The sequence below is a fragment of the Aptenodytes patagonicus genome, chromosome 7 (genome assembly GCF_965638725.1).
Source record: "Aptenodytes patagonicus chromosome 7, bAptPat1.pri.cur, whole genome shotgun sequence".
Taxonomy (NCBI): Eukaryota; Metazoa; Chordata; class Aves; order Sphenisciformes; family Spheniscidae; genus Aptenodytes; species Aptenodytes patagonicus.
Genome location: NC_134955.1, coordinates 47908366 through 47935074, shown reverse-complemented (window position 1 = coordinate 47935074; position 26709 = coordinate 47908366). Strand labels below are relative to the sequence as shown.

General features: G+C 42.1%; 1 protein-coding gene across 1 annotated transcript in view; it reads left to right on the top strand.

Moving 5' to 3' along the window:
- The window catches only part of POMT2 (protein O-mannosyltransferase 2), a 30742-nt gene that overhangs the window by 1453 nt on the left and 2580 nt on the right, over positions 1 to 26709 (top strand). Inside the window, exons 3-21 of the mRNA XM_076345177.1 lie at positions 396 to 500; positions 1661 to 1769; positions 2628 to 2736; positions 4426 to 4585; positions 6861 to 6967; positions 7936 to 8018; positions 9141 to 9250; positions 11329 to 11395; positions 12297 to 12369; positions 13944 to 14022; positions 14786 to 14937; positions 16660 to 16751; positions 17854 to 17930; positions 19078 to 19149; positions 19363 to 19422; positions 19647 to 19752; positions 22158 to 22298; positions 22920 to 23034; positions 24210 to 24433. Of these exons, the coding sequence (XP_076201292.1) occupies positions 396 to 500; positions 1661 to 1769; positions 2628 to 2736; positions 4426 to 4585; positions 6861 to 6967; positions 7936 to 8018; positions 9141 to 9250; positions 11329 to 11395; positions 12297 to 12369; positions 13944 to 14022; positions 14786 to 14937; positions 16660 to 16751; positions 17854 to 17930; positions 19078 to 19149; positions 19363 to 19422; positions 19647 to 19752; positions 22158 to 22298; positions 22920 to 23034; positions 24210 to 24315 (1923 nt within the window). The 3' untranslated portion in view covers positions 24316 to 24433. The remainder of the gene's footprint in view (positions 1 to 395; positions 501 to 1660; positions 1770 to 2627; positions 2737 to 4425; positions 4586 to 6860; positions 6968 to 7935; positions 8019 to 9140; positions 9251 to 11328; positions 11396 to 12296; positions 12370 to 13943; positions 14023 to 14785; positions 14938 to 16659; positions 16752 to 17853; positions 17931 to 19077; positions 19150 to 19362; positions 19423 to 19646; positions 19753 to 22157; positions 22299 to 22919; positions 23035 to 24209; positions 24434 to 26709) is intronic.

Here is a 26709-nt window from a genome sequence, read left to right as displayed (position 1 = left end):
TGATGAAGGTGCACTCCTCCTGCCTCAGAACGATATCTTCCTTTCAGGTTGAGTCTCCTTAAACTATAGGAATAGGGTGCTATGGGAGAATCTACAGAGACAGAATTCTCTCTGCTAAATCCCACACCTGGTATTTCTCTTGAGCTTGCAGTCATCACTATAGTCAGCAGCCAAAGTCCTTTTGATCCCTTCTGATTTTGCCTTTAGACAAAGGGCAATATGTATGCATATGAATTCTGTACATAAACTCTTGTTTGGATGATGTGTCTGAGTTAAGTAGTTATCCTCTGGATCAGACTTGGCTTCTATAAAAATCTTACCTGCTGCTGGCTTGGATACTCCTTCCTCCAATGTGATTTCCCTGACTGTTTTTTTTTTTCACCTTTCCTCTTCAGATGCTGATTGGACTTGCTGGCTACCTTAGTGGATATGATGGTACATTTCCTTTCCAAAAGCCAGGGGACAGATATGAGCAGCACAACTATGTGGGAATGAGAGGGGTAAGGCTCTACAGGCTAGTGTCAAGCTGGTTAGCTCTCCTGTGCTTTTCAGTGCAGAGTGTTATGTCATAAGAACAGCTCTCCTGGATCAGATCAGAGGTCTGTTTAGCCCTGTGCCTTGTCTTTAAGCTCCTCAGAAAAGTGTTAGTGGTTGTATTGTGAATAAGTCTTAATGTCTGGCTGTGAGAGGCCAGGTAGGAAAGTAAGGTCATTGTTGAGGCCAACCCTTGCTGCTAATTAGTGGGACTACACTCCTGAGTGGGACAGGTATCTTGCCTGTTCTGCAAAGGGAACATTGCTGAGCTTGGGCTTCTGCTCACTCCATTGTGCCTGGCTGCTCTGCTGGAGAGCCAAGGGTGTCAAAAAGCCAGGATCATCCACTGCCGCCTGCAGTTTGCCACCACCAGTGACACTGAGCTGAGCAAGCTGATGGGGCGGGGGAATTACTATTCAGAGTGGTATTCTATCTGAAACCCTGGCTGTACTGCTATCTAGGAGGACCGAGAGCCATAAAACTGACAGCAGATAACACGAGCCAAAAAAAGAAACAGTGGCCAATTGCTAGTGCCTAGAAAGAAGGATAAAAACTGGGAAGGCATATTTTCTTGTTTACTTTCCAGGTCTCCAGCAATTCGTGGTTCTAGATTTCCCTGAGCCAAAGGTGGGAGAAGTTCTAGAATCAGACATTGAAGAGAAAAATTTTACTGTGATGCTGCTTTTTTTGTTTTGATTTCTGTTCTTCCTCTTCCCAACTATCCTCAGTCTCATTTGTGTAGGGGAGGTGATACTGGTCTGCTAAAGATGTAAGGTACAGGTATATTTTGTTCTTAGATTTCATATTCTAATGTCCTGTTAAAATAAGTTGAGTGTGGTGGATGTGTAGTGCACCTACTTGACATATCTTTTTATGAATATCTGATGTAGTCTAGCAAGAGGATGACCAACTGTTGTTACTGACACCTCTAGAGACAGAACAGAGTGAGCAGCTGTCCTTCTCTGAACAGTATCTTTGTTCATTTGGCTTTTGTCTGATGTTCTTAGTGAGTCAGTTCAGCTACTGCAATACCTCCTGTTGTTGGTAGGTGTGGAAGATGAAGGAAGGGAAGGGGTGTGGGTGCTTTGGGGAGGGTTATAACTTCTCCCGTGATCTTTTCCTGCAGTTCTGTGCGTTTCTTGGCTCCTGCCTGGTTCCCTTTGCCTACCTCACAGTGTTGGAACTGTCAAAGTCACTGCCAGCAGCCTTACTCACGGCTTTCATCCTTATTTTTGGTAGGTGTTCCTGCTACAGCAAAATTGAGCAGGTTAATTGTTCAGAGAATTTAATTTCTGGATTATCGTGTGTTACTTAGCCAGGGGATATTGGGGTTAATGAGAGAGGTTCCCAAAAGCAAAGTAATTCTGCTTTATATATATGAGGCTTTTTAATTGGTGATCCCCTTGAGAATTTTACAGTCTTGTTTAGTTCATAGGTACTTCTGCTATGTGCATAACCACAGCGTTGGACTACATTTCACCTCAATTTTAAGAATTTTTATAAGATGGATGGTCAGGAATGATTTTGCCCACTAGTGACATATTGATGTCTCCTGTATGAGTTGTAGAGATATTTAACAGCCTACTGCATTACTGTGGAAGAGTTCACAGTAAGAAATGAATGAAGTTCCTTGTTGAATTGAGCCAAGTGGAGAAATTAACATTGCAAATGGAGTTATGCAAGTTGGGGTTTTGTGAGGGGACACGGATATTGAGGCATGGAGACTTAAAAAATGAATATGACTTGATATTTTATAGGTAACATCTGAAAGATGACTTCTCCTGTAGCATCCTCTGGCACCATGCTCATGCCTTAGTAGGTAGATCATTGCTGTCTGTAACGCTCTCCATCTGAATATGTTAGCAGTACCTCCCAAATGGTGCTTCACAGATACTGTTTTACTGCCTGTTTTTTGTGAGGGTTTTTTTTCATTTGTTACCCAAGTATAAGTTGAAATGTTCTGATCTGCTTCTGTTTCTAAAATTTCCCTTGTTCCCTTTGTCTTGACTACACTGAGGAAACTGGCTTCCTGCAATCTTAGATTCACTTTGGAACCGCAAGCCTTTTTGACATTGTTGTGCGTCTGTTTGCAGATACGGGCTGTATTACTTTGTCCCAATATATTCTGCTGGACCCCATTCTGATGTTCTTCCTCATGGGAGCTGTTCTGAGTATGGTGAAATATAACAGCTGTGCGGATAGGTAAGATAGAGATGATGATTTTGTTAAACTATAGGTACTCAACTTTCACACAGATAAAGTACTAGAACATGTCTGCCACTTGGTAGTCTGGGTGAATGGCTGAGATGAGATTTGTTTCAGGAAATCTGGAGGTGAAAATGGTTCATGGTAGGGGAGAGAAATTTTTAGTATGAGGGTTTGTGGAACTATGGAGAAAGTATCATGACTGGGGTAAACCAGGAGAGAGACTTAAATAGATTATTTTAGCATGAAAGGGAATTTCAGCAGAAATTGTATTTATGGAACTGCAAATCTTGAAAATGAAGGTTAAAGCTTTTTAAAACTTGACAGGAAAGAAAGCTAGTATAGGGCGTTGTAGGTCAGAGAAGGAGGAATGAAGGATGGTTGGAGCTTGTTCAAGGCTTTGCTCCTTAATGGCAAAAATATTAATTTGTTATCTTGAACCAGTCATTTTGTCTCCAGGCTGGAGAAACACAGCTTATCTGTGACTGTAATCCTATAAGCACTTACAAAATCCTGCTAGCTGAGGTAAATAGTGTAATTTGTTGGGTTCAGAGAAATTGGTACCAAAAATTTGAGAGAAATATAGCCAGGATGTTTCTGAATAAAGCAGTTAAGTTGTTCAGGATACTTGCTGTAGACCCATCCAGAGGGGGATGGTGATTTACAGATATTAGGATATGTCAGAAGGCTTCTTTGTAGCTGGGCTGTACAGAGTAGTTTCCCCACGATGCATCCAGAATTCAAAGACACAAAAGTTTAGAATACTGTGTTATATATGAGCAATTTTTGTTTCATGAAATGTTCAAGAACTGATCATATCAATCTTAGTGTGACTGCAGCACACATGGCTAAAATGCAGCCTGCAGTGTCATGTGGGGCCATCCAAGGGCCATCCTCATCTACAACACACACCCCAGGGAGTGCAAGCACTAAGTTACAGGGCAGTGTTTGATCAGCTCTGTGTGCCTTGACCTCAACTTATTTCTCATGTCTTAGAGCTAATTCTCTTTTCAAACTAGTTGATTTTATGCAAATTAAAAGCCAGCTGTAGCTATTTTGTTGCTTAGCAGGTCACAGGGATTTTGTCTAGCCAAAATACAAGCATCAAGGCATCAGGAGTCAGTAGGAAAAGGATTTTAAATTCTGGTGTCATCTTTTCTCATCTTTTCTCTGTGGTTCAATTTTAGTTTAGTTTGTAATTTGTTTGCTTTTTGCTGCAGCTTTTGTTTGTGCTTCGGGTAGATGTTTTCCACTATGGCCTTTCTGCTTTAGGAAAAGTAGCTGTTCTTTTTCTCCTGTTCTCCCCCACGTCCTTAGCTTTCTGAGAAATGTAAGTTTGCATTTTATGGAGCAAAAGTCCTGTTTCTATTTTCAGACCTTCCATGTGTCAGACTTCCTTCACACTAGTATTTTAGCTTATACCTGGTGTCTGTGTTCCCTTCCTTAAAGGGGAGATTTAGGGCTGCCCAGGCTTAAGTGTTGGGCCCTTCTGAAGCCCGTATCAGGGGTATCCTTGCATCATTCTAAAATTAATGAAAAAATTATCTTTCTATTCCTCATGGGCTCCTGAGAAGAAGATGGAATGTAATTTTGCAGGGTAGCCAATTTGCTGTTTGTTTTCCTGATCACAGATGCCCATTCAAGTAGCCATCATTTATTTACTGACCTGCTCTATCTGTCCTGCAGGCCATTTTCTGCTTCCTGGTGGTTCTGGCTGAGTCTGACTGGTGTGAACCTTGCTGGAGCAATGGGGGTAAAGTTTGTTGGCCTTTTTGTAGTCCTCTTGGTTGGCCTGAACACAATCTATGACCTATGGGACTTGCTGGGGAACCTCAGCCTGTCACTGGTGAGTGTCAAAAACTTTTCTTTACATTAAGGGTTTCTTTGTTTTGTTTTGCTTTCCTTTGCCTTTGTAATTCTCCTAGTTATTGACAAACATGGAACTAGCCAAACAGTGATACTCTGTCTGCAGCAAACAGGGGCATCTGAGGTGCATGATGATGATTAAAGATGAAGGTTATAATGGAAAAACTATTGCCATATGTTTAAGAAAACCCACCTATGTCAGCAGGATATAATGTCATAAGAGCACAGCTAAAAGGTGGTTACTTTTTCTCGAGAGAAACTATTACCTTTCCAGTTGGATGAACTTTATTTCAGTCTAGATTAAAAACGTTCATTGGGAATGGCTGTACAATGGCCCAAAGTAAGATGTTGTCCAACACTGTTACATGACCTTCTGAGGAGTACATGCTACCTGGCAGACGGGCATGTCTTGCAGCACCTATAGTTTGCATAAGCAGTGCAAGCTCAGGCTCTGCTTCACAAGAGCATGGGGGCACAGGCCGCGTAGCAGTAGCATGCTGTAGTCCATCACGAGTCATAGGCATGCTCTGCAACTTGCAGTCTCTGTAGCCAGTCCTAAGGATGAAGGCAGCCATAGCCTGCTTGATTTCACACACATTTAGTTCTTATAAGCTCTAAGAAATTTGCTAGTGTGTTCAGGTGCCCTGTTCTAATATATTGCATTTTATATTTGGGGACTGTGAAATCTAATAATTGGAGAAGTACCTTGATGTACCATTTGCTGTCTTCAACCAGGAGGAAAACAAATTCTTCAAGCACATCTTTTAAAAGGTGTTCAGTTCTCCTCTTTTGTCAGCCTCTTCTGAAGCTTGAAAATTCTATATCTTTCACTTACTGGTTTTGTCCTTTTGTCTCATAAACAGTGGGGGTTTTGGGGGACTTTTTTTTTCTATTCCTGCTGTGTGATTTGTTTTCTCTGGTTAATGTGAATCAGTATGGGCTGCAAAGATGCAATGTTCCAGCTCCGGAGAAGCACTTCTTGAGCAAAGTCAGTTAATTGCATTTGAAATGGAACAAATCCATCATGTCTAAGCTTTCTGCCAGCAGACGGCTGCACAGTGATTTCATTTGTGCTGCTGGCAGCAAAGGCAGCAAGCCCCTGAGTGTTAGAATATGTAAAGAAATTTACTCCAGAAGGTAGATGCTTTCTGAATAACTAACTATTTGGCAACCTTGGTGTTTGAGGAGGGGAAAAAAAAAAGAAGTGAGGATTAAACCCCTGAAAGCCTGAATAACTTATCTCTGCATTTGTTAGGAAACTACTCATGATTATTTACATGCAAGGTTTTTGAGACTAATTTGGTTTCTAGAATTCTCAGCTTATCTTGGTCCGCTGTTCTGGTTTGCTCGATGCTGTCCTTCATGTGCATTTTCTTTTTTGACTTTGCATGGGAGGCTGTAGTTAAAGAAAACCTTTTCACAAAGATTGAAGCATATTGTGGTCATTTTGAGTAGGGAACTGGAGAATAGTTCATATGCCTCTCCACTGCATAAATTTGGTTATGTACCATTAATCAGCATTTTTCCAAGTGCTCAGTGGTTATTAAGTGTTCTGCTCAAGTACTTGAGTTGAGCAACTGTTTCCTTTGTTGACTTCAGTAAGTTCTTAGTTTTCTAATGTGTTCAGCTCTTTTTCCATTACTTCTGAAATCTTTGGATCTGTTATTAAAGGATGGAGGATGATTAGCTTAATGATTGTATGATGGGTACCATGTAAAAAAAAAAATACAGAAGATAGCAAGTACATCTGCCTTCATCTGCTTTGAAGTTAGATGTGGACATTTAGCAAACCATTTTTGCTACTTAAAGTGTTTTCTTTTCCCACAGCTGTTTATTACCCACCCTGTATTTTAGTTTACTTACTCCACTACCAGCAGTGTCAGTAGGATGTGAATATGTAATTGCATCTTGGGCACCTGTGTACAAACCACCTTTCCAAGGGCTTTAAATAAAATGCTCTGCTTTTGTGTTGAGGCAGCTAGAAACACTCACAGGTTTTGCTGCTGACTTTTCTGTAACTTCTGGCTGAGGACCCTGAAATTTCAAGGTACCCCAGCTCCAGCTTTTGGAGATGCACAACAAGGTCTGCCTAAGCTTTTACCGCTCCCTAGGCCTTTTTGGGGTAATTTTGCACCCTGCTGGGCTTGCTTGCATGGTAGGCTTCTGCTGTAGGACCACTGCTCAGAGTCCTGTGAGATAAAGAGTGGAGTTGTTCCTGCAGCTGCACTGTTTGATCCAGGTTCTGTTTGTTACAGGTCGTGTTTGGGAAGCATTTACTGGCTCGTGTACTCTGCCTCATCCTGCTCCCACTTGCCCTCTACACGGCTATGTTTGCTGTTCATTTTACAGTATTAAATAAAAGGTATTTCACAATGTTTTCTCCAGAAGAACAATCACTTGTCTTTGCTTTGAATTAAAGGCTATTGATTATGGATTTCTCCATTTTCATTGTCAGAAGCACAGCCACAAGCTGTGTCTTTGTTTAATTCCCTTCCCAGATTCCTGCATTGTTTTTAGAGAAAGGCTCTGGCCAAGCTGGCAGTGAAACTGAGTTTGAGCTTAAGACTTTCTGAAATGTCAAGCAAGTATCGTAACCAAACTCTCTGTCTCCTTTTTTTCCTCCTCTCTTTCCTGGACCTAAAATGTCTCGACTCCATTCTTTTTATTTTTGTAATTAAAAAAAAAAAAGCATTGCATTCCTGAAAAATGCTTTGCCTGTGATTAAAAAAAAAAAAAAAAAGTCTGAGTGTGCCCAAAGGGAGGACTCTTCCCTGAATGCCTGCAACCAAGGGATGCCTTTTGTGTGGAAAGAGCACAACAGCTAGTAAAATGGCCAAGTAATGTTTTTCCGTATGCCAGCATTAAGAGATGAGGTAAATAAGCATTTCATCACAAAAAAAAAAAAAAAAATTTAAACCTGTTACTTTTCAGTTTTAGTCAACTGGTCTTACCACTACCCTTTTAGCAGAAATGAGACTTAAGGAGCCACAGGGAGAGGCTCCTTAGCTAACCTGACAGTGCATCAGCTTATTTGTCATAAGAACACCTCCAAAGATAGTTGATGGTGCTTTGTGCAGTGTCAGTGTGTACATTTTTGTGACCTCAAGTCCTTGCAGCTCTGGACAATTTCCTGCAAGACTGTCTCTATCTGCTATGATTCACAACATTAGATGTATGTGCATCTAAGGGAACTGCAGTCATTCTTCTCCTGATGCCATGTCTTGTTTTATCTTTTTCCTTCTGTAAAAACAACTTGGTAATGCATGGTAGACCTTTGTATGCCTGTTTTGCCAGACTTTGCATTGTCACATTCTTTGCTGTCTTTCGTAGTGGTCCTGGGGATGGTTTCTTCAGTTCAGCATTTCAGTCCCAGCTGATCGGGAACAATCTTTATAATGTCTCCGTTCCAGAGCGTGAGTGTCCAAAGGAATAAACCTCTTTGAGTGTTGTCAATGTACACGGGGGTTTAAATAAAAACAGCGTCTCCTGTGAGTCAGTGCAGGACAGTGCAGATTATGCCTTCATGGTCAGATCCATGCTGTTCCTCTGTGCAGTTTTATATATCGACAGAAAAGAAAAAGGCTGAAAATAACACTATGTTTAGTGCAAAGTCACTAGCTGTTTCATCATATTCCTTCTAGAGGGAAAGATGCCATTTTAAGGGATTTGACAGTTTTGTGTGCATGCATCTTTGTAATTTTTGGCATTTATGTTGCTTGGGACAACAAAAAGAGATTTGTCCTGTTCACCTTAGGCTTGTAGGTGTTCAGATGTGGGATTTGTTTCCAAAATGCGTGTAGATGAAAACTGTCAACTCCTTTGTGACACAGTGTGCCCCTGGTTCAGCTGTGTTGTATTCAAGCATGCATATGAATTTAGGGGAAAGATGGCTCTGTGGTCGTTCCCTAATCCTCAGGTTGGCTAAGGACTACTGAGCCTTTAATATGGTTTAGCTTTCCAATTACTTCAGCTTTTCTCTGTCTGTTCCCTGCTCCAGAGCTGCTACTGGGAGAGCATCAAGTCTGTTCTCCAAGACTCTGTTCTGCCACTTGTGTTGGGAGGCTATGAAGGAAGGTGTCTGAAGCCAGGGTATCAGCTCCACTATCTGATAGCTGAGCTTGCCTCCCTTCCCTCTTGTATTGCTGTAGGGGTTGGGCAATGGAGTGCTTCAAAGTAGTCACGTGCTTTTCAAACTTGATTGATTGTGTTTTAATTTGACCATATACTCTTATGGAAAGCTATCTCAAACCTCTCATTATTGAAATTACATACAAAAGAACTGGCGCTTCTGTTTATGTTAAAACTAGGTGGGAGAATCTTAAGTGTTTCAGCCAAATGTTATGTAACAATTTTACTGAATCGTGGCAAGATAAGCTTGCAATGAGCCGTGTGGAGTAACGTGTCAAACAGGAAATGAGCTTTCATCAAAACAAAGCGGGAGAATGCATGCCTAATCAGAGCACTGCAGACTAGCTGGGGGAGATATTTATAGGAGAGCTGCCTTATGCCTTTTTTCCTCCTTCCTTCCCATGTAGACTTGGCATACGGGTCTGTGGTCACAATGAAGAACCTTCGGATGGCAGGGGGATACCTTCACTCCCACTGGCACCTCTATCCGGAGGGCATTGGGGCTCGCCAGCAGCAGGTTAGTGTACTGTGGTAGTACTGCCTCTGACTACAACCATCAACTCGCTCCCATTGCATTTAGCATTAGGTGCTGTCGTGACAGGAGCTATGTATTTATTCAGCATCTGTTACCCCCTCAGTGCCACAGCTGTGCACTTGGCTTGGAAGTATGAGTGAAAAAGGATGCTTGAAGAGAGCCTACCATATTGCACCAGAGAGGTGACTTACAGTAACAAGGCTTCATTGTAGTAGCAAGACCACCCTCCATAGATGGAGGCCAAGAGGACTTAAAAATAATCTTCCATAATGAAAGTGCTGTTGTTACCTCAAGGAAGACTGTAAAACTTATGTTTAAAACAAATACATTACTTTATCTTATAGGTTTCGTTGCTGTGTTTTAAAAGCAACAGAATAGGGCTGCTGTGTGTGGTTTTCACTCCTGCCACTGGCCTCTGTGACCTTACATGAATTACTCTCCTTTTGTGCCTTGCTTTCCTCATCTGTCGCCAAAGAATTTATAAGGCTTTGCTCATTAAATTAGATATCTGTACATTCATAAGCCATAACTAAACTATCTGAACTCTCTAAGGGCTTCTGATTAAATGATTAAGCAGTAAATCAAAGTAAAAATCAGAAATCATGTAACTATCACTAATTAAGTAGTACAAAAATTAAGTGAATTTCTTATTTTTGTCCATCAAGCTTCACAAATCTTTGCAGCTTCTGCAGCTTTGCCAAGATGTATTTTGCAGTTTGCATATTAGTGTCTAAAAATTGTTCTGAGCTCCTTGAAAGAAAGTTGCCAGAGAAAAAACAAGTGTTTCTTTTTTAACTCCCTTCAGTCTCAGTGGCGAGGAAGAAGTTTTCAGAAATGAAAACTTTGTCTCAATCTTCTTTTCCTGCTGTTCTTCCCAACCAAAAATTCTAATATTGTCATGTGACATTGATGTGTATTACCATAGATAGAGATGTCATACCAAAACTGGCCCAAGGATAGGCAAAATTCAAGTGCAGAGCACGCTTTATGACACTAAAAGCAGGGAAAGGGGATTTGTAGAGGATGCTGATAGGAGTTTCCTTGAGGGTAAGTGGGAGAGGGTGGAGATTCTCCCCCTGTGCTCCCTGCCCTGGAAGTAGGACAAGGGTAGGGGGCTGGGACAGTTTGGGCGCTGTGGAGAGAGGAAGGGACTTCAGAACTTGGAGGGGAGGCAGTGATCTCTCTGCCTCCTCCTTTCCCACCACTTCTGATAATACAAGCTCAAGGTATGAGGTTCCACCTCCAGCTCTCCCTTTTTCCCCACCCTCAGACACTCCTGTGTGTTCTGCCTCTCACCCACCCACTGGGCCATCTGCTCCCACCTGAGTGGGAGGCACAGGTCTGGGACTGGTCTAGGGTCCCACAGAGCAGGGTTTGCTGCTGCTGGAAGAGGAGAGTGAGCAAAGTGGGCACAGTTACTCATGCTGCTCAGGAAGGTTGCCCTCAGGAGCAGCACCCTGGGGCCAGGTGGTCTCCCCTGCCCATGGTAACAGTAGGAGCAGTTGCTCTGTGTGAGTCTGGGCAGGCCGGTAAGGGTTAACTGGGTAGCATGTGCGGCTTTAACAGTTGATCCCTGAATCCTTCTTACCTTGCCTGGATCTTTTGGCAGAAGTATTATGGTTGTCACAGGCAGCCTGTTGTCATAAATCTCTAGCAGTGATGCCTGTCTGTAAAGCCAGCGCTGTTTCCATCTCCTGGTTCTGGTACTGGTCAGTGATTATTTAAAAAGTTCAGGTTTGGATATCCTGTTGTAGAAGGAGCCTCTGAAGTAGGGTAAGTGGAGGTCAAGCTGTATGGTTGGAGGTTGTTACTCATGATGCATGTGAACTGCCATTAAGTGTAGGGCTCCTGAGTGTACAGGCTATACGCTGAATACAAGGTGTGATCTGGGTTAAGGAGTGGCCAGTAACTGACTTTCTAGGGGGCACTACCATAAAAGTTATCCCAGGGTTTCTATGTTATTGGCTCATTCATTTGGGACTTCAATTTGCTGGTGAATGTGTGTCTGCTATCACCAGCTTTTTTCTTGTTTGGTAAAATAATTTATCCTGTGCTTTCAGGTCACTGCCTACTTACATAAAGATTTGAATAACCTGTGGATTATAAAGAAACATGATTCAGATACAGGTAACAAATACCAGTAAAGTGCCTTTTATAACTGCTGCTTCAGTTTTTCACTTAAGTCTCCTGAGTTCCCTCCAGGACAAAGTATCCTTCATGGATATGAGGGGGAGAGGAGGAAGAACAAGGGGAATCTGGCTCCATCTTGATTAACGCTGTTTGTGTCTGCTGTGCTTTTGGTTTTTCTCCAGATTGTACAGTTGAAGTAAATAAGCTTTTCTCAGCTGAAGGTTGCACTGACAACTTTTCAGCTAGGTAGGGCTGCAAATAACAGAGGAAATTAATCCGAACTGAGTATTTTGTGGAATCTGTTATTGGGCTATGGGTCCTGGGAACTTGGGTCCTGGTACGTTCTGATACATTGTGCTCAACTGATTTGCATGGATGTTTGCTTGGGACAAGATAGAGTCCTGAATGTCAAGATCTATGGTTTGTACCTACATCTGTTGTTTTAGAATGTCATATAGTGTAGCTGAGGCATGTTTGGTCTGGCAGACTTTCCTTTCTTCACCTGCAGCATGTGTATATAAAAATTAACAAGAACCATCTAAACAACAAAAAATACAAATAACCTAGATATAACAAAATTATCAGTGTTGCAAGAGTTATTTTATAGTTCATGAAATAAAAATATATATATATATATATATATATTTAGTTCTGGTGTTCAGTTAGCCTGACCAGGCATCCTCTTTATTTAAGGGCAGTATGTGCTGCTTGGGGCCATGTTCTTTGGAGTAGCCCTCAGGCTGGTCTTTAAACTAGAGCAGTCGTTTACACCAGGCTGAGTCAACACAAATTAGTTTGCCTTGTATTGTCTGCTTGAGGCATGAGCATTCCCAAGAAGCTTTCGAAGACCCTGATATGTTTGTCGGTGCATTGATATGATTAGTTTGCCTTCCTTCAGCAGATCTGTCAGACCCCTCGAGCCCTGTGGAGTTTGTGAGGCACGGAGATATTATTCGTCTGGAACATAAAGAGTAAGGATGATTTCTGGGATTCAAAGAGATTGCATGATTGAATAGAAGCGGTGGGAGATTTGTCCTGCTGGAGATTACATGGTTAGGCAAGCACAAGTGGGCTGTGTGACAGGGGTGTCTGTATATCTGCATTTCCAGTGTGGAGTTTGTGGAGTTTTTCTTCTATGGTTTATGTTTTGAAGGGTTTCTCTTAAATGGGAAACTTCTAACAGAACCACACAACTTCATTAGAAATACCTACCTAAGCAGCAGAGGGATTTGTTGTGTGAGGTGCAATATTAAGGGTAATTCTTCTGCAAAGAAACAATTTCAAAACCCTCATTCTGTTGCTTGTCCCCACTCTCTGAGTTTTCTAGGCAAATAGTGTGGTTTTTTTGTCAGTGTACTGCAAGTGTCAGTGCATAGGCAGTATCCACCTGCTGAAGTTCTCAACAGCACTGAGATCATAGCAGTGAAACACTTTTTAACGAAAACGTCGACGGGTGCCTTCCCTCTCTGTAGGGAACACCTGAGAGCAGGTAGGGGAACCTTAGTGACTTGATATTTAATCTTCATCTAGTCTAATGTCACTGTGCCACAATGCTCTGTGCTGTCACAGCTTTGATTTCTTAACAGAAGCTCTAAACTTGCGAGCCTGGAAATCATGTCATATTGCATTCAATATTGTGTGTTCACAAATCATTGCTTGGGTTTCCAAAACGATTTTAAGATTTAAAAAAAAAAAAGCTTTGAATTTTGGGGTTTACTACCAAATATATGATAATGAAGGTGATAAAATCTTAATTAGGCAATACTGGTTAGGTCTTGATTAGGTCTCTGGAATGGGAGGTGAAACTGTGGTGCTGTGGAAAAGATCCGGCAGATGGCTCTCGTCTCCTTGCATACAAACCTCATCCAGCGTGGGCAGAGGGTTTCTGTGCAGATAAGGCCAGGCTGGATGCAGCTGTATTGTTGGCAGGGGTGGCTCGTTGTCTGAGTGGTTTTATTAAGGACTGACCAGGATATGGCCAGGTTTTTCTGGTTGCCCTAGTTAGCAGTCCCTGCTAGGGCAGTGGGAGGCTGTTTGTCTGCACCATGTACAGTTGGTGCTAATGGGGGCCACTGATCCCCTCCCCCCCCCCCCCCCCCCCGTAAATCTGTGCCTGACTGAATGGTACAATCTTTCCCCTCAAAAGCAAAACTGATAATCAAGAGAGGTCAGGATCTTGCTTTGCTTCTTGCAAGAGCAGGACTGTTAGTCCTACCTTTACTCTTCATTTAAAAAAAAAAAAAACCAAAACCAACAATCTTTTCCACCTGGAGGTGGTGGATTGTAGCTTGAGGGTTGGATTTATTCATTCTGTCTCCTTTTCCAGCACTGCCCAGTGCGGCATAAACTCAGAGTTACATGGTGGGAAGCGGCAGTTTCACTGTGTGGCCCCCATCGCTGTTAAGGCTGCATCCTGCCTTACCCTAGGCTGGAATTCAGTGGTCAAAGCTCTGGCAGCTCTCTGAATGGCTCAAACCAAAGTTCTTATCACAAATTGACTGAGACATAAAAACAAAATAAGGTTTGACTTTTAATTTCATTTCAGAACTTCTAGAAATCTTCACAGTCACCAGCATGAGGCTCCCCTGACAAGGAAGCATTTTCAGGTCACTGGCTATGGAATAGTAAGTGAATGGCAAGATAAAACAAAAGCTCCTTCTTTTGGGGAGAGTTCATACCATGCCAAGGGGATTTATTTTAGCTTTTTTAGTTTGTTAGCCAAGGTGGTAGATGTGCGTCTACCATACTGGAGGAAAAACTGATTTAGTATGAAATAGCTTATCTCATATTTAAGGTGTATTTAATGTGAACACAGACAAGAAAATAACTTAAGCTTTTACTGCCAGTCTAGCTTTGGCAGCATTCAACTCCAGAAATGCCAAACTAAGCAACCTTGAAGTTGCTCTGACAAGTATTATTTTATGTATTTGGCCTTGTCACATAGACAAGTGCCTTTTTTTGACAGAATGATGACAGAATTTTGAATCACAAAAATGAAGTCTGCTTTGTGGGCTGAATTTCCAGACGCAAGGGGCTGTTGCCCAAACCCCTTTTGTGAAGCAGCCAAGTTATCCCCGTTTAAAATGTAACTCTGAGCCACAGTCAAGTATGAATTGGAAGCAAAAAAAATTAAGGTTGGCAAGATAAAAATGTATTTGTGAGTAGTTGCTCACGTCTAGAATCATCTCTTCCTGATGGGGAATATCTTCTGTGAAGTCTGAGTGAGGGTAGCCTGGGCTCCTTTGTTTAGCTTTACCACCATTAGAGTTTCAGAAGTTCCTATTTGCAGTGCTTCAATCCTGTATGTCTTCTAGTTGTTGGTTTTTTTTCTTTTTTGTGTTTTTTGTTTGGTGTTTTTTTTTCTCCTATGGTATGTTTGCATGATAGAACGGAACAGGAGACTCCAATGACTTCTGGCAGATTGAAGTGGTGGGCAGAAAGGCTGGGAAGCTCATCAAAGTCCTACGGAGTCAGGTCCGGCTAACCCATGTGGCCACAGGGTGTATATTGGGCTCTTCTGGAAAGACTCTGCCAAAATGGTAAACAGCTTGTAATCCCCCTCCACCCCTGCAAGGCCTTGAGCTGACATGTTCCTTTGCTCAGTGGTACTTTTAAACTAAGCAATAACTACATTTCCTCCATTTCTTTATCTTTAAAAGAATAAAAAAGTAACTAGCAGGTACTAAAAATATAACCAAAGGGGAAGATCTGTGTTAGAGTTATGCAGTCGTGTTACAGTGAAGGTATACAGCTCTGAAAAATAATATCCCTTACTAAGAGATCCAAGAGTGGCATGGGCGTAGATCTTGTAATTTGGTAAGTCCAGGAGGAGGTGACAGACGTGTTCTTCAGTGCCCGTTTTATCTTTGGGATTCACAAAAATTGCTAGAAACTGGGGCAGTTCATGCTCTTCCATACCATAATCCTCCAAATTTCTTTTTATTGGTATTAATTTCTTCTGTGGTTGGAAGACCTTCTGCCATTTTTGCATGCAGCATCTGAAGCGAGGGCAACGGTAACAAGCTGCTATTAGCAAGGGTCGTGATTTAATATGTCCTTGGATTATATATCCTCATCATTAAAATGAGGTATATGCAGAGACATCCAGACTAATGCCAAGCAAGCTGCTGTATCTGCAAAGCTGTACTGTGTGGGATGCTAACATGGATCCTGAAGCAGCAGGCTGTGCGGTCATGTTGCTTTTGTTTCCAGAGCAACCTCTGTTATTGCTGGCTTAAGTTTCCCTTCACTGTGTTATGGTAAAAAGGGCTTCTGAAGAATCCTGTGGATGCTGAATCATAGTGAGCGCAGGCAGATACCTCTGGTGACTGCCTGGTCAGGAATGCAAGTGCCGTTTAGACTTTACCAGTAAAACTGGGCTCATGGGTAAGTAATGTGATTGGTTTTTAAAAAAAAAAAAAAAAAAAAAAAAATCACTGCCTCTGTCAACAGCGTTCAAGAAAGGGGGTATATATATTCCCCCCCCCCCAACACAAACTTACCCTGTGAATGGAAATTATTGCCACAAAATATTGATGACGTTAAGAGCTGAGGGGAAAAACATACTTGTTAACTGCAAATAAGGATGGTTAGAGTATATTGGATTTTTTTTTTTAGGTATTTAAAGGGGAGTAATCGCTGTCTTTCAGAGAATTAAGTGGTGATTAATTAATGGAATTAATTAATCAGTGGAGTTAAGTCTGCTAAGTGGTGGTTGATAGAAAATTCCTTATTAATCTGTCACATTACTGCAAGGTTTGATGCACTTTCTCCAAAAGTGTTTGATGTGACCTGCTATAGAAATAGGGTGAACAGACTACATGAACAGTTGGTGAGATCCTCTAAAGTCATTCTTTTGTTTCTGTAATACAGTTGCTGTAGGCATGGATTGACTTGAATTAACAATGGTGATTTTCTTCTGGAGAGACTATAAGGATTGACTTGAAGTAGTTTCTAGTTGTCAGTGTGCATCATCTTCAAAAATCCCACTGCTTATGTATGGACCTAGGTTTTTAGTTTAGATGCCCAAAGTTAGAAATGTAGTTTAAATATTCAGTAGAATTTTGATGTTGGTTGCCTTGCAAATTTGTTCTGGTTTCCCCATGGTGCTTAGAGCATGTAAGAGTGTGTAAGAATGCAGCTGCTGGGGTTGAGTGGTACGGTAGCTGTTATGGGGAAGTATAAAGCTAAATGGGGAAAAAATCAGACATGAACTGGAAATATTGAGTGATCTGGTGGCTAACTGTTCTGCTGTTCCTCAGGGGTTGGGAACAAGTGGAAGTCACCTGCACACCATACCTGAAGGAGACTCCCAATTCCCTCTGGAACTTTGAAGATCATATTAACCCTAAGTGTAAGTCACTTATTTCCTTTTCCTTTGAGAGTGCATCTTGGCTTGCTGTTAAAGGAAGGGATAAGCTATCAGATGGCAAGAACCGGCATTCAGTGTTTGGAATTTGTATGTTCTTTCCCAACTCAAGCGCAAACTTGCTGAACTTGGGTCAGTTGTTTAGAGATGCATAGCCTTTTTCTACTTCGCTGTTTGTGCTGTAAGCTGGTGACAATGCTTCAAGTGTAGCGGAAGTATAAAGACTTTTTTAAGGATTTTGAGGTCTTAATGGGTGACAAAAGTGTGAAGTTTTATAGGCACTGCAGTACAGGCTGTTATTTTTAACATCATTGATTTAATTGGGAATTATTGTCATCAATAAGAGTATGTCCATTATACTTTACAGATTTTTTTAAAAAGCTAGGATCCACCCTGTTCTGGTGTATTTTTTTTCCTTCTCTTAGCGGAGGCATGCTAAATAATGACTTTGCAGTACCATCAAGAAATTAATAGAAGTGTGACAGAGAACTAAGTTTGCCAATAATGACAGATGGGCCTTGCAGCCTCATCCAGGAGTTAGATATGTGTCACAGCCTCATTTGGCCTGAATTATTCGATACAATTTTCATCCCACAAATTGCAGATTACTTGGGCTGAGTTCTGCATTATTAAAAAACCTAGTGTTCTTCATCCTTTTAGAGCGACTGTATGCAAACCAAAGGAGAGGAATCCTGGGCTGTTGACTTGGTAGAATTTCCTCTTCTGTTGTAATGCGTTTTGCATTCCCACACTCATGGCTCATTTACAGATAAACAGCAGCCTATGAACAATATGTCTCTAATTTCAGATAGAAATACAAATCTGTTTATTTCATGGACTTTTATCTGTTTCTCTTGCTCCTGGAAGTAAAGGAGGAAATCTAGGAGTACGTCAGTTGTGAAATTCACTGGGGGATACTTTTGACTGCAAGCCTCTGTGTTTAGAATATGAATGAATTGTGTAGGGGATTAAAAGAGGTGCTAGAAGCAGATTTATCACAGGAGGAGTGAGTGTAGCTTATTATGAAAGAGGCAAATAAAAGTAAACCATACAGACTTCTAATCTGTTTTTCTCTCTTTTTCTAAAGTGCCCAATATCAGCCTGGATGTTTTGAAGCCCTCTTTTGCAGAAATTCTGCTAGAATCCCACATGGTTATGATCCGGGTAGGATATCATTAATTCTAGATTATAATTTTCTTCCTCCTTTCTCTTGCATCAAAAAGAAATAGCATTTTCTGAGATATCTGGGTGATGGCTGCAAGCTAGGGCAGAATTTACATGCCCCAGCAACCTACTTGAATTTATGCTTAGAAAAAGGGGTGGTCTTGCAGCTAAATCTTCCAAACGTTTGGAAGCCTTGGGCTTGATGCCTGGCTTTGCTGCTAGTGTGATCTAGCTACTGCCTAATTATGTAATCCCTCCACTGTTGAAATTCAGTTCTGTCCCGACCCTACTGGAAGGTTTTAAAGTTAAATTAGTATTTGTGAGGCAGGAGGATATTACTATGGTCAGAGTCAGGAAAAATAGCTAATCAGACACTTAGGAGAACAATAAATGTTTGGATTGAAAATGGAAAACTTCTACTTTAAAAAAAAGTTCATTGAGGTGCTGTGTTTTCTGCTTTCGTCTTCCCTATTTATCCCTGAATATAAAGAAAAAGACCTGGATTTAATGTTTTCAAGGTGGACTACTCTTGTGGTCTTTCCCCATGATTGTTCTTTGTGCTCTTGGCCACAGCCCTTCTGTTTCCAGCTCCTCAATCCTTCATTTGAAGAACGAGAAGTTATTATTTTGAGAAAGGAGTCTAAGGTTTTATTTGCTACTGTTTGTAAAGCTCTTCTAAGATTCTTAAAAGAAAGAAGGTAGTCAAGCAAATTGTTACTAATGCTAAGCATTTCCATGGCAACCAGTGATAGTGCTGTCTCAGGTAAGGGAGCACCTGCATGGGTTTCCATGGAAATAATCTTTGAGGCTTTTATTTCAGAGTGGAGGGAAACCTGTCGAAGTAGTCTCTTAATGAACAAAGGTCTTGCTTATGCAACATGTATCTTCAGCGACAGAAAAGATGGAGAAGAGAAATGGGAGAATACTGCCTCTAATGGTACCAAAGAACATTTTCACTTGCACAGTAATATTAAAACATTCATTGTCCTCATTGTGGCCATCTCCAGAAGATGATGTGTTTATGTAGTCAGAAAACAACCTTTACTCAGGAAGAATATTCATGTATGTTTGTGTACCCAGACATTTCTGGGCAGGCTTTGCAGCGTAACTGCCTGCTCATTTAAATTTTATCTTGACTTATCTGTAGGGAAACAGTGGCCTCAAACCAAAGGACAATGAAGTTACATCCAAACCTTGGCACTGGCCCATCAATTACCAGGTATATTGATCAATCCACCTTCCTTTCTGTTTTCAAGTGCTTTTGCTGTGCTTCTTGAAGCATAGCACCTCTTAATTGCATTGAAGATGTTGTCAGCTTTATTTTGTAGCACCTGAGCTGCATGGATGGGAATTTGTCTCACCTTTGACATTGTGCAAAATACAAACTGACTGATGCAAACCCATTTTACTTCCTTTTTGTCTGTTTCCTCAGGGCCTGCGTTTTTCTGGTGTCAATGAGACTGATTATCGGGTTTATTTGCTGGGAAACCCGGTAAGTTGGAGTGGGAGGTTCCAAGCCAATGTCTTTAGCAAATTTAGCTTACTCTTATTTCTGCCAGTGACTGATTCTCTTTCTCCTCCTCCTCCTCCTCCTCCTCCTTTTGGACTGTCTCTCTTGTTGTACTCTTATGCTTGCGTGTAGCTTTTCATTTCCTCTCACATGCGCATACCTATGTCCAGCCTAAAGTCCCAAATCTTTCTTTTTTTCCTGTGTAGGTGATTTGGTGGCTAAATCTGGTCAGTATTGGGTTATATCTTCTGATGGCAGTTTCCACTGCAGTGACCCTGAAGAGAGGTGTCCAACTGACATCTGAACTCAAAGGTGAGGTCTGACCTCACCTCCTGCACTATAGAATCCCTATTATAACATCCTGGTTTCCTGATACAGCAAAGCTCATCTTGGGACTCCTGTATTAAAAAAATCTTTTTTTTATATTGTATTAAAATCCTGCGGGTTGAACAAAATACACTCAAAGCAGCTGTATGTACAAAACACTAAGCTATATAGTGCTTTGGAAGTGTAGCAGTGAACGATGTGACTGTTAACAAAGGGTTCCATACTAGAAATAATCAATCTGATGAATAAATCTCACTTTTTGCATGGCAGACCATTCCTGATGAGTTGCCAAATTTCCTAAGCCTGTAAGACTTGATTGGAAATCTTCAAGTCAGCAAGGGCCCTGAGACACCTACTTAGCCGAAGAGAAGAGCTCTGGAAGTGACTCACAGGCAGGAGATGTGATCAGTGGCTCCCCAATAGTCTTCCACTCCTTTGCTGGAGAGTACAGAGCTGGACTGGGTATAAGCTGGCATCTTAAGGTGATCCAAAGTTACGAATCTCAGTAGGCTTTTGCTGCCTTGTTTTCTTGCAGGAGACAAGGGCTTGGATTATTCAGTAGCTCACATGCCAGCTCTGCTCTGCAGGTGGTCACTCAGCCTAGCATGGGAGTTGCTTATAAACTGCTCAAGAGTCAAGATATTTGCCACAATTGCTGTCAGTTACATTGATTAGTGCAGCTCAGAAATGACCAGATGCCAATCTGTTGGAAAGACTGTATTTGATCTGGACATATCAGTAGGAGAAGGTGATAAAACATATGTCAGGGAAACCTTCCTGATGCAGAGATCTACTGGTCCCAAAGCTTGTTCTGCTTTGCCGTGCTTCCAAGATTTTTTTTTCTAGTAGAGATACTTACCCCACATAGGTTACTGATAATAGGCTTCCTTTTCACAAATGCCTTTTGCAGGCACCTTAAAAGTGTGTGGATGGCAGGGCTTTGTGTGCCAAGGGGTGGGAAACCACTGAGTTTAGGTTATTGAGCAATGTCCACAAGGAAAAGAGCGGGAGCTTCATATCTCAAATAGTTTAATAGTGAACAGGACAGACCTTCAACAAAAATACTGCAAGGGGCTACCTGTATTGGCTGTAAGGGAGACAGACCAGTTGGATCAATGCCCTGCTCTCAAGCTCTGCATGTCCTCTGTACTACTGTAGTATGCATGGTGTTTTGAAATGACAAGCGTTTCCTGATATTTATGAAAAGCAAATGACAAATGCAGGAGATGCAATGATCCTTTATTATGTCCAATGCCGAGGTTGTAGAGCTTTTCACAAACCCTAATAAGTCATACTTTGACCATTCCAGTTTACATCAATGGTTGCTTCATTTTGTAGATCTCTTTGTGGGAAGTGAATTCTAAAATGTGATGTGAAACTATTCAGTTACACAATAAGTTATTGGCTAAGCTGCATGCAGACACCAGAGCTCTCAGTCCCTTCCCCAAGCTCTGAAAGCTAGGCAACATTTCTTTCCAGGTAAGGCTGGCAAAGTGTCGTGGTTTAACCTCAGTCAGCAACTGAGCACCACACAGCCGCTTGCTCACTACCCCCCCGACCCCCAGTGGGATGGGGGAGAGAATTGGAAGAGTAGAAGTGAGAAAACTCGTGGGTTGAGATAAAAACAGTTTAATAATTGAAATAAAATAATAATAATAATATACAAAACAAGTGATGCAAATTGCTCACCACCCGCCAACCGATGCCCAGCCAGTCCCCGAGCAGCGGCCCCCCCGGCCAGCTTTCCCCAGTTTATGTACTGAGCATGACGTCACATGGTACGGAATGTCCCTTTGGCCAGTTTAGGTCAGCTGTCCTGGCTGTGCCCCCTCCCGGCTTCTTGTGCACCTCCAGCCTTCTCAGTTGGTAGAGCATGGGAAGCTGAAAAGTCCTTGACTAGTGTAAGCACTACTTAGCAACAACGAAAACATTGGTGTGTTATCAACATTGTTCTCATCCTAAATCCAAAACACAGCACTGTACCCGCTACTAGGAAGGAAATTAACTCTTATCCCTGCCGAAACCAGGACACAAAGTGATCATCTCAATGGCTTGTAGTCTCATTGCAGAGAGAATAAAAAATATCAGAAACTGGAATGACATAATTAGTCTGATGTATGTCCTGAGAAACTGCAAGTTTGGTCTTACCATAGAGCATGGTCAACTTCCTGCCAGTCCCTTGAGACATAATGCCTTTGTGTATCTTTTCTGATAACTGTTCTCCTGAAAAGTGTTTGTATGTTTATAAAGAACACAGCTAGGATGTTGCAGAGGCTTGGAGCAATTTCAGACCAGTACATGACTTCCTGCAGAGATCATTCCTGTTGAGTTTACTTACTGTGATAAGGCTTGCAAGAGTTTTTCTCTGCTGAAGTCTATTTGTGTTCCAGAACTGTCCAGAGTAGTGCTACGTGGTGGAGGGCAGATTACGCTGGGCTGGCTGCTTCATTACCTCCCTTTTTTTATGATGGGCCGAGTTCTCTACTTTCACCACTACTTTCCTGCCATGCTTTTCTCCAGTATGTTGACAGGTAAATACTAGAGTCTGGGAGAAGACAATTCAGTTAAATGGAATGCTTTCAGACTAAACAGTATATATTTTTTTTTTATAGGTTTTCTGCTTGCTTGTGCAAAGTGCTTGAAAACGTTGGCTAATTCAAAATGTTTTTCACAAAGCAGCTTGCAGTGCCAAATTGTCTTTTTTTTTTTTTTGTTACCACCCTGAACAGGCAGTCATGTCTATTGCTTAGGGCATTTAAATTTAGAGACATGATTCCTATTCTCTGCTGTGTCACTGTTCTTACGTATGCTTTTATGCAAGTTACTTCCCTTTGTTTGCTGCCCCCACTTTTCTGTCATGTCTGTTTATAGTTCAGTCTTGGTAGTTTCTCCTGTGATTTTTGTACCAACTTAGCATGGTGGGTCCCAGATCTCTTTTGCATTTATTCAAATGGAAAGGTAGGAAAAAAGAACCTTCTGCTGATACAAAACAATCCCTATAGTTCTGAAGGTTACCAAGGTAAATTAATTTAAAAATTGACAAGGTTTCCTGGTGTTAACAGAGCTTTGTCAGCCCAGTCTATGGCTGAACGTAGCAACTCTGTTCTTTGGCCTCTGCATTGCACCTGACTTCTACTTCTTCCTTCTCCTAGGAATCACCTGGGACACACTACTGAAGTTCTGTGCTGGGTTCTTGTCACCCAGCACTACAGCTAGAAGAGTATATGGAGGGGGGTTCCTGACACTGGTTCTGCTCATCATGTACAGGTGAGTGTTGAAAGCTGAACTTTTCCCGAATGTGTGACAGTCACTGTCTCAATGGAAACCTTAGTGCCTGTTAATTATCCTTAGACTTTTGTCTCTGCCTCTCTTCTCTGCTGAACTTGTCAGACATCATCAAGCCAATCCTAAACTCTCAAATGCTTTATAAAACATCTTTCCATTGCAGGGAATCCTTCTTTTATCCCAGCGCTCAGTGTGAATACCCTATTCTCCAAACCCACAGCTCGGTGGTTTCTGATTCTAGTCCTCACGTCCAATGGTGCCACATCCCTCAAATATAGGCAAATTCTTCATTGCTGTAGGTTTTCTCAGCTGGCTTTTCTCCAAAGCTGTTGCTTTCTAAGAGAAAATACCACCTGTGATAAAACTGTGTACTATGTTGTCATGGTTTAACCCCAGCCGGCAACTAAGCACCACACAGCCACTCGCTCACTACCTGCCTCCCGTGCCCCCCTGCCCCCTCCCCCCCCCCCCCCCCCCGGAATGGGGGAGAGAATCGGAAGAGTAAAAGTGAGAAAACTCATGGGTTGAGATAAAGGCAGTTTAATAGGTAAAGCAACAGCCACGCATGCAAGCAAAGCAAAACAAGGAATTCATTCACTGCTTCCCATCGGCAGGCAGGTGTTCAGCCATCTCATCTCCAGGAAAGCAGGGCTCCATCATGCATAATGGTTACTTGGGAAGACAAAACGCCATCACTGCGAACATCCCCCCTTTCCTTTATGCTGAGCATGATGTCATAGGGTATGGAATATCCCTTTGGTCAGGGGGTCAGCTGTCCCAGCTGTGTCCCCTCCTAACTTCTTGTGCACCCCCAGCCTGCTCACTGGTGGGGTGGTGTGAGAAGCAGAAGAGGCCTTGACTGTGTGTAAGCACTGCTCAGCAATAACAAAAACATCCTTGTATTATCAATGCTGTTTTCAGCACGAATCCAAACATAGCCCTGTGCTAGCTACTATGAAGAAAATAAACTCTACCCCAGCCAAAACTCAGCACATATGTATATATTGTGTTCAGCAGAGGTTAGAAGTTCCCCAGTGGAGCTTAGAGCAGCCCAAAAACAAAGGTCTCGTAGGAAATCTGTGTGGATTAATCTGCTGCAATGTTCTTGAGACAGAAAACTGTGCAGTCCCTGATGGGCATTTTGTTTCTTTCCACAGCTTCTACCTCTTCCATCCTCTGTCCTATGGGATGATAGGACCCATGGCCTCTGACCCTAGCAGCCCCATGGCAGGGCTCCGGTGGATGGACTCCTGGGAGTTCTAGAGCCAGTAAAGGGAGCCTGGGAACAGTGGATGAGAAGCATGAGATCTGCTGCATGTCAGGCTGATTCTGGTGCTTTGGAGACATGTGACTGTAAAATGCCCTCTCTGGAGAACTCTGGGTACAGTAGCCCTGTTGCTTTGGCATTTGTTTGCACTCCTGCATTGGAAGATGCAGAGGATGACCATGAGAAGGTCCTCTTAAAAAGACTCATGTCCTGAATCCTTAGGTTATATTCCTGGGCAACTGGCTGCTTGAATCTCAATTCTTTTGAGCAATATTTATCTGTCAAACAGCAGTGGCATTCCAGCAGTCAGACCAGTACAAGTTGGAGGCTGTGTGTAGTTGCATGTTTGTGTGTGTGTGTGTGTGTGTGTGTGTTTCTTCTGGTAATCTAAGCATCATTGCAGTTCGAGAGCCAGACAGTGTCTGAGACGTTAGGACTTTTATCATGATTAACAACCTTTCCTATGGCAAGGTTTTTGAAAGCTTTATGTAAGTATCTGGGGACCTCCATTCTACCCTGCCCTGGCTGGCTGCATTTTTTTGTTCTGACCCTGAATTTTTAGATTTTGAAAGGGGTCTGCTTGAAATCTCCTGAGCCACTGTGCCTTGCCTGTCTCCCAGGCCTTCTGCAGACAAAGGAGATGAAGATTGTTTATCCCTATATACTGCCTTGCTTTCTGGCCACCTTTAATCATTTATAACAATCACCTAGCAGGCCTGCACTCAGAGACAGATTGTTCCAGGTCAGCACTTCGTAGCTTCTTTGCAGTTTTGTCTGAAACTGCTAAGAAAATTACAGTGGAAATAGCAGGCAATTTATTTTCTGACCCAGTATGCTGTGAAGACTGGCTTCTTGGGGGTGTACTAGAGACTGAAATTATAGCTTGGGAATTTTACAGACAGCTGTCATTCATGTTTTGATCCCAGCTATTCCAGTTCCAGTGCTAGTGCCTGTGCTTTTAGGAGGAGGGCTTCATCTTAATGAACATCTGCAAAACTGGTTGTCAGTGCCACAGTATCTGCGTACTATTCCAGCAAGTTCCCTCTCATAGATGGCTGACCATCAAATTACTGTATGGAAGAAAATGTGAGGCCAGGCAAAAATTCTTTGCTAAGTGTCAAGAGCCATTGGATGTTGAATCCACCTCTTCCGAGAAAGCAGAATACTATTTATCAGGTGCCTTTCTCCTGTGTTAGGTCTGTTTTTGTAAATGTTCCTTTTATTCCATCTCCTACTCCTCACCCAATTTCAATTTCTTGTCACAGTTCATGGTTGCTGCCTTGTAGCATCCAACATGAATGACACTTAGACCCCAGCTGTGTTCCTGTCTCAAGAAGTAATATTTGCAAAACTCTTTTGTGTATGTATCCAGGAACTCAAGCCTTTCATTTCAGAGTTCTTGCTCTGCTTCTCAGCCTTGCATCAAAATTACAGGTACAGGGAGAGCAGCAGATGAGTGTGTCTGTCTTTAAACATGAATTGTGCATTCATTTCTCTTACCAAACCTTGAATTCTAATGTATTTCCTACAACATAGAAGGGCTGTGTTAGCATAGTTGTTCTGTGTGGGGGACTGAGACTCCAGTCAGACTTGCTTTCATTCCTCTTTAATAGAGATCCATAGCGTTATTCAGTAAGGCAGCTGCTTGCTATTGTAAGGCTCTGGCTTGGTGTGTCACATTTCTCTGCAGAAGTTGATTCCTATAGACACTATCTCAGATGGTACGGATCTATGCTTTTGATTCTAAAGGTTTTGAGTTAATCACGTGCTGGTAATACATGGTGGGAAGTCATTGTGCTAATTAGCTACTGGGTTTGATGCTTTTCCACTTGCTATTGCAGAAAGTGCTCCCATCTGCATGAGCCAGGGGTTCACAGAGGTGATATGTAGGCAAGGACGAGGGAGAAGGCTGCAAACTTCTTCAGATCCTGCTTGATCTGACAGCAGCTGTGAATTGTTAACTGTTGGCAGCATGGCAGGCAGACAGTGCAGTGCTGCTTTTGTAGCAATGTGATTCAGCATCTTCTACTCTTGGTAGGATTATCGGCTTAATACCTTGCTAATCCTGAATGAGCTTTCCCTAAGGTAATTCCATTGCCATGGGGAGGATTTGCCAGAAGAGCTGATAAAAGCCATGATTTAAAGTGTAGGATTTTTCCCAGCACATACAATCACACACTTGCCCTTAACACTAACAACAAGGAAAACTAAGAAACTTGTGAGTGTTTTGGAATGACAGTTTCTGACACTGTTTATTCATCAAATTAAATCTATGGGAAAGCAAAGATTGACTCAGTAACCTTGGTTACTTCAGTTATTTTGGAGGGGTCAGCTTTGTAGGAGCTGCCTGAGGAAGATAAGCCAGTGTGTTCCTTGGCCAGGGTCCCTCT